The following is a 14,358-nucleotide window of genomic DNA, read 5'->3' as shown; positions in this document are numbered from 1 at the left end:
AGTATTTATCATGTAAGAACTATTTTTACCCCAGATTTTTACTGCTAATTCTATGTACTTCAGCTATTTTTAATGCTTGAATGATCATATTTATATCATGCATAATTACTTTTCTGCTAAATTTTAAAACATGGACCAAAAAAAAAAGGTCATCACTCCTAAAGAGAGCCTAGCTGTGGAAAATGTCAGCCCATACAGTGAATTTGAATGAGTGAGAGCAAAGAGTAGTGAAAACACAGCAATTTTTTTAATAACATTTTGTGATGCTATAATTATACAGCAATTGTATTGTTTCTTTTGTTCTGCTTACTCTAAGTGAGAAAATAATGGTTTTAGATGAATGTCTTTGTCAGAAGATACTTTCATCAAGAAAAGTACGTCCTGTTGAGACTGAATTTTTACCCTATACTAAATTCCAAGCATAATCAAATGTAGGATTAATTACAAACTTAAGAAATGCAGTAAGCATTTATTCTTCAGTGATGCAGCTGGTTATCTGTGCTATCACCTATTATAGCCTTGCGCAGTTGTTGGCATGTAAGATAGTAACTCCCATCCAATATATGAACAACTTTTAAAGGCTCTAATTTATTATCCATTCGTAACATGAAAAAAGCCACTACCTGCACTACTGAACTGCACATGCTGAAGTGGTAGCTAAATTTGAAACTACTAACTAAGCAAACACTCAAGGGGTTTTTTCAGGGCACAGTGAATGAGCTGCCACCAAAATTTGGACAGATTAATTTAGAAACCTGTTCTGGCACTGCCAGTGTCCAGTTCTTCCTTTTCTCTTTCTTTTTTTGACCTTTCTCTGAAACACTACTATGCTGTTATCAGGGTAGTGTGCAACCTGATTGTAGCTGAGTAAAAAATTTTTTATCCTATAACACAGAGAACAAAGAAGACATGCTAAGTACAGCATGACCATAGCAAAATCAGAAGCCACTCCTTCCATGAAATCCGGTTCTTCCTCCATGTTTTTAGGGGCTCATTAATTTTTGAAATTTTCCATGCTTGATCTCTCTCCAGAAGTGGCTTTTGTTTTTTATGGTTGAACCAATTTGCCTTTCTGCTTTTAAGGTATAAGAAAAAAGGGTGGGAAGGTGACAAGGCTAGAGGAGGGAGTGAGGAAGAGAGGAAACAAAGAGGGAGACAGGAAAAGAGGAACACACAGGTAATTAGAGTGCAACAACTGCAAATTGCTGTTAGTAAAATAATATTTTGCAATGGAAGAGTACTAGACTTCACTTATAGAGAAATGCTTTCCTTAAAAGTAGAAACAGATGAAACTGTTTCTGATGTCAGTGACTGATATGTCTGTACATGCGTCTGTTCTCTTAACAAAACACAAGCTCCATACCGACCAAGATTCATGTTTCAACTGTTACTGTAGTCTAGGGATAATTCCCACACTTTTCCTATTTCCTTTCTTTTTTCCCTGTTGATGCTCTCTAGTCTCTCAGTTTTTCACCTTGCTTCTTCTCCTGTTTGTTTTTTTTTCCCCCTCCTTTCAATGGAAGATATCAGCCAACATCCTTGAGGAGATCAGACACGAGCAGCACCCAACAGAAAAGAGTCTGATTTATACTCCCGTGAAACAGCTGCTTCTGCTACAAGATGAACACTGCCTTTGTCCCACATAAGCAACTTGCAAAGAAAATTCCAACTGCTTCCACATCACATCACACCACTTAAGATAGCATAGCATAATCCCCAAAACTAGAATACAGACTACAAGTTTAACAAAAGGTATTTTTTAATGGCCTGTATATCATATTCCAGCTTCATCATCTCAAGTAAAGAATATCTTTACCAAGGAAGCTACTTCACAAAGAAGCTCTCTCTGTGGTGGCTTTCAGCAGTTTTATCTGTACAGATGCAAGTAGGAAAAGCAGAAAAAAGTTTTCACTCAGGACTATTCCAGTCCAGCCCCACTCTGTTTCAAAAAGTGCCAGAAAAACATGAGTTTCTGACAACACTTAAGGATGGGATTTTGCTCTTTGACATCCTTGTGTGGCAGTGACTATGACAGACTGGTTCAGAATAGAGTGTAAATCTGCTTATTTCTTTGTGCCAATCTAATATAAATTTAATTATCCTGGTCATTCATTGACCAGGTCAAATGATTTGAAATGCTACAGAATAGAACCAGAAAGAGCATTTCAACACAGAAATAGCAAAGATATGAAAGTTTTCCATACCATGAAGAGCTACTCCAGTACTTTATTCTTACCTCCCTAAGAGGATCATTGAGCTCATTCAAAATGTTTTCTTCATCAAAGATCTTGCCTTGGTAGCGATGCTCATAGTAATCATGGATCTTCTGGCGCATTTCAGCAGGTAACTTGTGGAATGACATGTACTGTTCCACTTGTTTGTACTGTCAAGATAAAAAAATATGGAAGAATCAGAAAAAAACCCTCCATATATTTTTTACTATCTAAAGGCACCTACAAAATCAAAATTCATTCATGTATCCACTTAAGCTTTACTTATTTTATAAAGATAACATTTTTTCATATGTCAGAGAACCCTTACACAAGTATTAGCTAATTTAATATTAGTCATGTTATAGCACATCTATAAATTATAGAAACTGCCTTTAGTAGCAATGCTAATATCCAGATCAATATGTAGGTGTCAGAAGTCCAACCCTCATACTTCTCATATGTTGCCTAAATTCCCAATTATACAGAAGCTGTGAAAATACACCAACACCATTTTTAGCTCATGCAGTGGACAGGAAAGCTGTACACAGTGTTTCTGTAGTGCTGCATTCAGACAGAGTTTAAGGTATGAAATTTCAGAAACTGGCTATGATGTATTACTATGCAACATATTAATGTTGTGTATGCTTTTAAGGTGACTGAAGAACAAAGATAAAATCTGAAATAGAAAACGTTCCTCAGGAATGACGGAGAGGGGGGAAACTAGAAAAATAGACATGGCATCAGGAAATAGAAACTGGGGGAAGAAAAAGATATCAGGACCCAGGAGACTCAGAGGACTTCATTTTACCTTGTGCATTTGGTTTCTTTGTTTCTACTAATCCTCTGCCCTATCTTCTGTTTTGTTTTGTTGTTTTTTTTCCCTTTTTTAGAAGCCTTTTTGAATAGCACAATTTTGAGACAATAATGTCCTGAATCAACACACTTAAGAGTTGTGTTGTACTAAACTACATGATAATCTGACACCCACAAAATGGAGTAGTTGTCTAAACTGCAAATGGACAAATACTGCCAGAACAAGATTTTTGCCCCTCAGCCCCCCATCCTCGTCTAAAGTTGAAAAGGATAAGACAGAGGAGGATAAACCCCATTCCAGGCTGAAAGGTAAGTTAAATTTGGCAGAAACTTGATTTACTTATGTAAATTTAATTTAATTTTTATTAATTTTTTCATGCTTAATTAGGGAATTTTAACTGTTTTCAATGGAAAAGCCAATGAAGTCCTAATTAGGATTGATATCTCTGTAGAGCAACTGGGCAAATTTAAAATGAACATGCACTCTTTATGAACTGCAGCACATATCTATTAGCTTGTGTAGCTGAAGATGGTTCTGACTTCTGGGATTGAAATTAGCTTTTGTTTTGCAAAGTGACAAAAGATTAGGTGAGGTCATGTGTACAACATGCATTCCAAAAATAAGACGAAAGTAATTTTGCATGGGAGTCTTTAACAATGTATGATGAATATGTAAGTCTGATTTAACCCCTGCCCAGCTATTTTGCACCTCTTAAGTAACAACTCTTCATCCCTATCCTTTAGATGTGTGATTTAAGTTTGCATGCTTGCCATTGTTTTCTGTTCTGATATGGAGAAATTTATCCCTACATTATGGGTTAGAATCAGAGTTCTGAGTAACCAGAACCAGACATGCCTTAGCATAAATGAAGTCCTGCTGTTAAAATTACCCTACTGATCAGGTAAAGCTACTCCAGCCATGGATTTACTTAGAGGGAAAGGTGAGATCACCAAGTGCTCCATCTATCCCACCAAGCTGTTCATAAAGTCCCAGCTGCTGGGCAGTGTTCCAGCTCCAGCAAAGAGGAGAAGATGCTTCACTGCACAACATCCCCTTCCTGTCTATGCCCAGACCTCTGTTGCTGTGGCCCCATGGAATATGTCATGGACAGGGAAAAGTCATCATTATGGTGCCTACCACAGGGGTTGCACCCTCTACATAATCTTATTCACACACAAATGTGCTTAAGTGACAATAAGGATAATCCTTGCTAATAAAAAACATGCATTCACTGAGATGTATACTGCAAGCAAGCTGCAAAGGACTTTTATACCAGAATGACCTTGAAATAGAGAAAATTCATGCTAGAAGAGAATTGCTTTGCCAGCAGTTTAGACTGCTGCCTTTCATTAGGGCTGTTGTTTGAATAGGGGCGTTCTCCCACACAAGCAAGTTCTCTTTTTTTTTACCAAGATTTATGCTTGCACATGAGAATTTTAGGGAAATAGAAAAAATAAAACTGGTTGGAATGTAGTGCTTATCACTGCTGTGTCTCAAAATGTCTGCAAATTACTAACATATAGAATAATAGGGACAGCTGAATATTAGCAATCTTTTCTTTGAAAAATCTACAAAGAACTTCAAGTCTTCCACAAAAGAATATAGGTATTTTTCATTTTTACATAATTATACTGATTTTTGTTCCTGGGGCTTTTTTACTCATCAAAAAACTCACCACCAAATCAAACAAAACAAAAACCACAAATAAACAAAAAAAACCTTACAGAGAACTGAAGTATTTTCTGGAAAATAAAAAAATATGTAGAAAAAGTTAAAAAATTCTCATTAGCATTATGAATCCCTTGAATAAATATAATTCAATAGCTTCTTTATTTTTCTAAGTGTAATTTTATATATGAAGTGAATAAAATGTTCAGCAAAGTTAAATTTTGTCAAAAGTTGTATTTTAATCATATTTAAAAGAGCTGTAACCAATCCTGATCCACCCATCAGATCTGACATTGGAACCTGCATTTTTAAATGTGAGTAAAATAATTTCTCCCTAATTACTCTTCCCATTACACTGTATCCTTTGTCTTTTCCCTTCTAGATTGAAAAGTTTGGCTTGTTTCGGGTTTTGTTTTGGTTTGGGGTGGGTTGTTTAAGTTTTTTTTTCTTGTTTGATTTGGTTTATCCAGAAAATAGATGTCTTAATTTCATGTTCATAAAAGCATCTCTGGTGTTTGTATTACATCTGTGTAAAATAACTTTTAGAGCCACAGCAAGTTCCCTCAAGATTGATTTTAATTTTTTTCTTCTATTTTTGGGGTTTTTTTGTATGTCATATGAGAAGCACCAGACTACATTCAAAAAGACTCTGCTAACCCCCTTTTTTTTTTAATTTCAAATTGCTTTCCATCTTTGCTCCTTCCTGACACCAAGTAGCACTTGATTTTCCAAGAAGGACTATGTAGTAAGGGACTCCATGTGTGTGCATCTAAAAGGTCTGTGAACACTCCAAAGGCAACAGCAAACTAATTCTGATTCCACTATTCTGAGCAGCAAAAGAATAAGCATCCAGAATCTTCAGTAGAGCCTGAGCTCCATGAAGACACATCAAGACAAAGGAAAGCTAAGACAAACTTTTTAAAATGAGAGCATGGTTGTTTTGTCTAATTGTACTAATCCCAAGTATGAGTTTATTTCCATAAAATGCTAAACATGGTCCAGTTAACTTCAGTGTGATTTATGATAATCAAATGCTTTCAGAATGCTTTAAAAAAACTTTTAATGCATAATGACGTAACCATCTGCAATTAAATAAAAGGTTGCCTTCTGATTCTACTTATGCAATTTTAAATTATTTTATTATCCCTACAAATACCTATTTTTGTATTCGTCTGTGCTTTTATACTATCTACACTGTTTTTGGTCGGTATGAAGAACATAGTCTTTTTTCACTTTAATTTTGCACTTAATTTCCCTCAAGTTCATAACATATTGGCTTACATTTCCTAAAAGTAAACAGTATTTTTGAATGCAGATGCTGTTTGTCTTAACTATTAAAAATATGTATCCCTAGACTTTTCAATATCTCACTGAATGAAATAAATAGTGTTGCTGACCACTTAACAAATACCTCTTTTTTAAGATGAATATTGAATTGTTTGTCCTAAAATGAGTGTGTATATTAATTAATGTGCCTTATATATATTGCACTGCCATAATTTCAGTAATTTCTGTTTTATATTCATCACTGAAATGAAAATGCCCATGAATGCTACTAAAATAAGCAAACACAATTGCTGAGATAGTCAAGAGCTAAGTGGATTTCAAAGTTTCAGAGTAGTATTCCACACATTTTAATGCAAAGCATCATCCAGTAATAATTGTATCTTGTTGTTTTAGACATAATCTTATTCATAGGCTCTTTGTCAATAGCAAAATTCTGCTAATGAGTTCCTTCAGCAAAAGGTCACTAGTATGACATCAATTGTATGGAGTCTTTAGTCGAGTTTGTTAGGAAACTACAGTTGTGCTGAAAAAAAAAGGTATGGAAAAAGGCAAAGAAGAGTGATACCTTTTTCATAAATATTTGCAAATAGGGATGGGAAAGTATTTTAAAATTAAGACAGTATCCCAATATAGACAATATCCCAATGAAACCAGTAAAACAGAAATGTGAATGTTAATCTCTCACAAGATATTTTACTACACATGTTGAGCCTACCACGTCCTTTTTTTCATAAGGCATCATAACTATCAAGTTGCCCATTTTAGCTGAAAAAATGGTGAGTCCTAATAATCTTTATAGCTCAACATTCTGTCTTTGATACAATAAATAATATAAACATTTGAAAGACATGAATAGTATCAGTTACAAAACATGAAACTGATTACATTCATGTACTGTACCGGGAACTGGTCCCACCAAAACTCTGGAATACCTTTCAGAAACAAGTGCCAAAGTCAGATTTTTCCAAAATATCAACACTGAACAACTTCCATAACTGGCTAGATTTTCAAAGAACCTAGGTCCCTGTACTATCACTTTAAAGTCCAGCTTGAACAATAGGCCTTTTGCACTTCATTCAATAATTTTGTCCTTGGCAATAGGGCCTCACTTGTGGGAAAGTTTTCCTCCAAAAAATATAAGCATCTGTAGAAGTGTTTATTTTTGAGCTGTCTTTTCTTTTACCACAACTATAAACCTGACTCTTACAGTAAATTAATATTGTAATTGTATTTTTAGCATACTCTATAAGACAATCTAAAATGAATACTTCCAGACAGGCTGGAGAAAAAAAAAAAACCACATCGAAATAGCACTTTTTCAGAGACTATAGCCAGTCAAAGCCATAGCCTTACAAATACAAACTTCAATGAGCTGTGTAAAAAAATATCCTATATAATGATTACAAATATAAAAAGAAAGCAGAGATCACTTTTAAAATCCTTCTGCTGAATCAAGCAATTTCTATCACATAGTTTAGATGCAACAAATTCATCAGTATTCTTAACATGGTTTGAAAATTCTTGCCTCCCATGTATAAAATAAGATTCTAAGCAGCATTATAATATGAAGGAGATTCAACTCGTTGAGAAGGAGTAGAAAGGTAAGAGGAGGCAATTTGATCAAGATGAAGCCTTTCTAAATACAAACATACAGTTCAAGAAGATCTCTGTTTTACAAGTAGTTCTGAACCTTATTTTAAATTTCAGTCTAATTGTATCCAGATGCACTTTAAATCAACTAATGTTAGTACAAAATTATCTAGCAGCTTAAGAGATCCTGTCCCTTGGTATTTCTCTCTGGAGTGTTTATAGATGGAACTGTGTCTCTTCCCAGACTAGTCCAAGAATTCTATTCATCTCCTTGTTCAGAAGACAGCATACTGGCCCTCTTCTCTTTGATGCATTCTAGCTCAAGTTCATTTTTCTCCAACTGCAATTACTAGAACCGTACATAATATTTTAGAGATAGTCTCATCAATTCATAGTTTATATTGATTTCTTTCCCATCTAGTGGAAAACCAAGATGCATTGAAATTGTTGTTTAGAGTCATTTTATGAGCAGCTTCATCTCTCAGATTCCTCATTTTCTCCTTGCCACTTAAAATTGCTGTGCTCTTCATTTCCCAGTTTATAATAGAAGATTGTACTAGTCCTTGAATTTTGGATTTCTGAATTTCATCATATTCTTATTACTTCATCTCTTAAAACTCAGTTCATGCTTTCTATAAAATATCTTGATCTTTGCATAATATTAACATCTGAAGTTTTATACCATCCTAAGCTTTATACCATCAGTTAGCACAAGCCTAATGTCAATATCATGTCATTAGGTATTTTTCTACTACATAATCACAGAATCAATTCAATTGGAAAAGATCTCTGAGGTCATTGAGACCAACCAATGACTGAACTTCACCATTTCAATGAGATCATGGCTCTGAGTGCCAGGTCCAGTCTCTTCTTACACACCTCCAAGATTGTGACTCCACCACCTGCCTGGACAGCCTATGTCAATGTCTAATCACCCTTCCTGTGAAGAATTCCTCCTAATATTCAGCTTAAACCTGGGACAGCTTGAGACTATGTTCTCTCACTCCAGCTTGGTATCTTGAAAACTTACAATGGGCCCACAACCAAACTGAGATGCAGAATGGCAGTAGTACCGGTGATAGCGAAGAAAATTGCTGTCTTTCACCAGCTTTGCTTGTGGGAGGAGAATGAGATCTATATAACCAAAAGCAAATCAGTTTTATGTAGATGATATTTTATGGTCTACATAGGAGGTATCACACAGAAGAGATTCCAGAAACTTCCTGTATATCCTAATACTTAAAACTATTTTAATATTTGTACATTTTCATCAACTACTACTTTCAATAAATCGGAAGGTAGCAAACTTGACTGTCACCAAAACTGGACTTTTAACAGAAACTTTTAGGATTACAAAATTAAGACTGTCTCTCTGCTAAAACAGTCTTGAAAACTGTGAACTGACAAAAAAGATTGAAAAGCTGTTATTGTGATACCTTAGTTCAGATTTCTGTAAGTCAAGTGTCTAATTTAAAGCAGTTATCCTGACTCTGTCTCTCATAAACAAAGAAAGATAACGAGTGGTAATTAACCTTATTCAAGAATTCATGTCTTGCACAGATGGAATATAGTCATCTTTGTCATCTTTAACTCTTTCTCTCCCTTGACCCTAAGGGAGTTCTCAATGACTAGCACTGACCACTTAGATAAACATCAACTGTAACCATGTATTTAAAATAATAACCTATTTAAATTAATCTTTCTACTGCGATATACACAGATTTGGCATCTGATCCAGTAGATCCAATTGAACTTTCAAGTTCCATCATTCACCCTTATAACTGTGCTTCTACAATTTTAGCCTTAAAGGAAGAAAATTAATTTGGTTATCAAAAGAATAAAGTGAAGGTTACAGGGAGGCACTGATGAATCTTTAGTTATCAAATGCCAGATGAAGATTTTTATAGAATCCTAGAATGGTTTGGGTTGGAGAGGAACTTAATGGCCATCTAGTTCCAACCTCCTGAAATGTGTTTCAGATTTGTAATGGAAAAAAAGCAGATGGATGCTCTGCATTGGAAGGTCAATAAATGAAGCTCTTTCTGAATCAAAGTAAGGGAAAGGTAGATAGTAAGCCAGCACATCACTGTGTACCCACTGAACTACAGAATGGTCTGATGTATAAAGGATTGAATTCTAATAAAACAGTGTAATTATAAAATTTCTCCCTGTATAAGCTTTTAGTACTGATTAGACCATGATTCAGGTGGCTGACAGTTATGTGGCAGTCAAAATCCAGTTTATTTCAACAGGTGTTCAAGTAAGATTTTAATAAAAATACACTGCCCAAATAGTATTCAAATAGCTTTTTATTGGTTGGGCATTTCTATAAAGATGGTTTACAACATTGCAAAACAATTTTCCAGTATATTTTAATCCCTGTGAAAGTTCACTGGCTTTAGAGGAATCATTGATGTCAAAATCCTTTTTCTCTGTGCTATTGTGCTGTAAGGCCTTGAAACTAACTCAAGGAACTGAGAAGCTTTGACTTTCCTCTTGTCCTTCACTTTGCTGGGCCCAAGATTTGATTTTCTACCTATAGACTTTTATTTACTTTCCAGTGAAGAAAAAAGAGAAAATCTTCCTAAAGTAGTTCAGGGTGGTTGAGGGGAAGGGCCCAGGGAATTGTTTCAAAGCATATAATCACATAATATTGCCTCAGTTTAACATTAATTTGTGTATTCATGGAGTTTTAAGCCCCCTCACTTCTCTGCAAGAGGTACCAGACAGATGAATTTTGAGAAAAGAGAGGAGGTTCAACAGGGATACTGAGATACAGCACAAAAGGGATTTGAAGCTATCCAAAACAAAATATAAAATCTTATGAGGTAAAACAACAATATGTTGTGGGGTTTTTTTGTGGTTTGGTGGGTTTGTGTTGTTGGGATAGGGGTTTAATGGAGAATAATATTCTTGGAGTGCATGAAAATTAATGGTTTTCGTGAAAAATTCTGCTTTGTGGAAAATGTGCTTGTTATTAAAAATATCTGCCTCCCTCTCAAGCATTGCTAAAACATAGCTCTGGAGATAGCACAAGCTGTATGGACACAGACAGAACCGAACCGTGATCACACAATTGCAAAGAACTGCAGATGGGGAGAGGCTTTGCCATATTAGCTGGATAAATACTTTTACTGCCTCTTTCTCAAAATTATTCAAATGCATAGTGGACTTGGGAAGCAAACAATCAGGGAATTAAACAAACTATTAAATATGCAGGAAACTTCAACTTCTAGTTAAAAACTAAAAATATAAAAATAACATTCTGGTTTACAATTCACAGAAACATTTCTAATGTCTACTGTGCTTACATGTGGTATTCAACTGAATGTTGATTTTTCATTCAAATTACACTGAAGAAGAAATTTTAAAAAAACAAACTGAAGTTTCATCTGACCAAGCAGGCAATTAATTTTTAAGCATCATATCTATATTTCATTTGTTAAAATTTCTTTCTGCACAGAAAGATAACTGCAAGTCTAATGAATGAATAATGAAAAAAAAATATAAAGAAGAATAGTTTTTCTCCATATGAAAAAGGAGTATTATTACTTTGATAAAACAATCCTTCAGCAAAATATAATTTTTAAGACCAAAGGAACAAGATTTGCAAAATTCTGTAAAAAGGTCACATAGTGAAAATAAATAATTTCTGGATACTTTTTTGAATTAAAGTATTATGCATTTTAAAGCAGACACTTTGCTAACACACTTTATAAACTGTTTCAAACAAATTCTAGTCTATGATGTAATGCTTTTAAAATAGTATGTACAAAATAAATTTTTCTCCCCCCAAAAAGAATGTGTAATTTCATATGGCACATAGCCTCCTTTGGATGATGTCTTTCTTTCATATGAAATAATAAATTAATTTGCTTTTTTCACTCAGTCGTTTGAGAAATAAGATAATAGGTTGTTTACAGGCTTTTAAAATTATCTCTTAACCCACTATTCAATAGTGCCACCTCAATAGCTGAGCTACGCAGTTGGATGTCTCAATATCACATGACATTGCTTCTGTTTGCTGAATGAATAATCTAATCTGTATAAGTAAAATAATGTCTGAAAAAATCTCTAAGGCTTGATTTTCCCAGGAAAAATTTGAATAACATGACACAATCATAGACAGCAGGCTACACTTTTTTATCCTTTTGCAAGAACTTCCAATCTAACTTAATAAGTGAATTCTACATTACAATAATAATAATAAGACATTAAGTTACAGATTAATGGGAAGGGAATGAGGATTGTATAGCTTATATTTATTAATGGTTATTTAACGGATTTTCGATTTTTCTTGTCACATTTATTCTGAGAACCTGGCATTTTTCTCTTCTTTAAGTCCTTAACATGTCACCAGCTAGAAGCATTACTCCTATCACACAGTGGTGCAAATGAGAGAAAACCAGTATTTCTGCTCAAAAAATGGCCAAGCAGAGTTTTCTGCCCTGGCATTGTTTGACTAGGGAGCCTGGGCAGGGCATGCAGATACTGCAGAATACTGCTACATGCTTCTTCTCTGTCTCATACTGCAAACAGTGCTATTTAATGAGCCTTCAGCTGGGTGATATGAGGTCTTCAAATTATTAATTGTTCTCTGCAGTCATTTCAGTCACACTATATAAACCAACTGTTAGTGTGCCTCGACTCACACTTAAGAAGCCAAACAATGACATGCTGAGTCTGCTGCTCTCTGTTAGCTGCGATGATGACTCCAGCCTGGAGCTTCAGCTATCGACAGCTAGAAAAGGGTGGATAATGTAATCACTGATCCTCTCTCTTCTACCACAAGGGAATCCTACCTAGCTAACAAGTATTCCTTATTACTGCAAGGACCCCACATTACGTAAACACCTATTGTCCTTGGTTTAGGATCTGAATGTTTCTTACGTTTCTGGGAGACAGAAAGAACTCCTTCCCAAGCTATAAAGAATTCTGGATAAATATTCCCAAAGCATATAAGCTCAATGTTTATTAAGTTTACCCACCATTTAAAAGCACTATCTTCAGTACTTGCAAATATGTATTTCCTATTTGTAATTCTCATTCTGTACCATGTAACAGTTTTGTCACCTGTATAGGAGTGGAGTCATTCATCTATTCTAATATTAAAAATATTCTCTTTAGACTACTGCTTCATACTCACTAGAAGGCTTCATCCACTTGGCCATGCACTTGGCCAAAGACTCTTGTTGTCCACTGGAAATTCAACCAGGAATCAAGTAACTTTGTTGTGCTCCTTGCAAGGTTATTCTAAGTCTGGTGCTTGTATGGTTAATCCTTTTAAAATTCTTTTCATCCTATCTTTGATTGGGTTTATTAGGAAAAGAAAGGAACGCTTGGCATGTTGAAATATGGGGACATGCTTCATATGGGTACAAGGCTCCAATCCCTCTCCCTCTTTTGCATGTGTTCCCTCAACCACATTAGAAAAATGCATTGTTCCCATTTCACAACCACTTCTTGTTTATGTGCAGTCCTCTGGCCTACAATGGCTACTTCATGAGCCAGCTGAACTTTCAACCTGACCACCAAGGCACCAAAGGACAACCTGTAACAGAATATTTGGTCAAACCTAAAGTTAGCACTAACCTTAACTCATAGGATGATTATCTGTGATGACATATATACCATATATACCAAAAATGAGAAATCACAGATGGTTCTTAAATGATCGGAGATCTGATGAGTTCAGAAAAGATACTAAACAGTAAAACTCCCAGTCAACCATTTCATTATCTTATTTCAGTAGTGGCAAAATAAGCTCACCTGTACATCCTACAGTCACTGAACAGCTGAATTTACTAGGGCTCTACAGATATTTCTACAATCTGCTTTCTTTACTGCTAGTTTACTTAACAGGCAGATTTTTTCACATAAAGAAAAAACCAGTTCATAATCAACCACAGATAAAAATAAGATGTAAGTACTCCTGCTGAATGGTATGGCAAGTTCATTTTTATAGTTCTTTATCATGAGATGGAACTGAAGTGATTTGTTTAGCCTAAAAGCTATCATCTGTTTACTATCTATTTTTCACTAATTACCCCCAAAAGAGTACTGTTGCTTGCAAGAATGCTTGAAGCTGTCATTTTACTTACATGCAGCAATTAAACATTTCCTTTGAATTGCCACAAAATACACAATCTCTTATTATTGTTCCTTTCAATTAGTGTAATTGAGAAATTAATTAAGTTGTAGGGAATTTTCTGAATAGGATTTGTTTTCTTAGTCTGTTCTTTCTCTTGCAAAATTTGCTTTTTACTGTTTTAAAAAGGGGAGGGAAGTAGCATGAAAACCAGGCTCCGTTTCTCTTTTCACAGAGGCGATGACAGGACTCTGATTTAATGAAACTGAGCTCCAAGGCATGAAAAGAAAAACATCTCTCCTCCATACAACTATAGATGAAACTGTATCAAGTCTAAGGTAAGATGATTTTCTTTCTTAATGAGAAAGATACTGTAAAAATGACATCTTATTTAAAAATATCAGATATGCTCTAACGGTCTCCTTAGAGTTGCCAGTTTTGATGTGAAATTTAATACCTGTCTTGTCATCTTGTACAATTTTTCTTATCTTTTGAAGAATTTTGACTTTTTCTTTTTTTTTTTTCTTTTTTTTTTTTTTTTTTTTTTTTTTTTTTTTTTTTTTTTTTTTTTTTTTTTTTTTTTTTTTTTTTTTTTTTTTTTTTTCAAATTTTTGTGCCAGTAAAAAAAGAATATACATTAAAACAAGTGCCTAGAGTGGAGGGACAGGAGGTAGAAGGAGTTATTCCCTACTAGCACT

General features: G+C 34.7%; 1 protein-coding gene across 1 annotated transcript in view; it reads right to left on the bottom strand.

The window, feature by feature from the left end:
- The window catches only part of HCN1 (hyperpolarization activated cyclic nucleotide gated potassium channel 1), a 197,192-nt gene that overhangs the window by 38,814 nt on the left and 144,020 nt on the right, over positions 1-14,358 (bottom strand). The window contains exon 5 of the mRNA XM_027880861.1: positions 2,237-2,383. Coding sequence (XP_027736662.1) covers positions 2,237-2,383 — 147 coding nt within the window. The remainder of the gene's footprint in view (positions 1-2,236; positions 2,384-14,358) is intronic.

Source organism: Empidonax traillii, unplaced genomic scaffold (genome assembly GCF_003031625.1).
Source record: "Empidonax traillii isolate 1590-97213 ecotype Southwest subspecies unplaced genomic scaffold, ASM303162v1 scaffold77:size1270838, whole genome shotgun sequence".
NCBI classification, from domain to species: Eukaryota; Metazoa; Chordata; class Aves; order Passeriformes; family Tyrannidae; genus Empidonax; species Empidonax traillii.
This window is presented reverse-complemented; position numbering and strand designations above follow the sequence as displayed.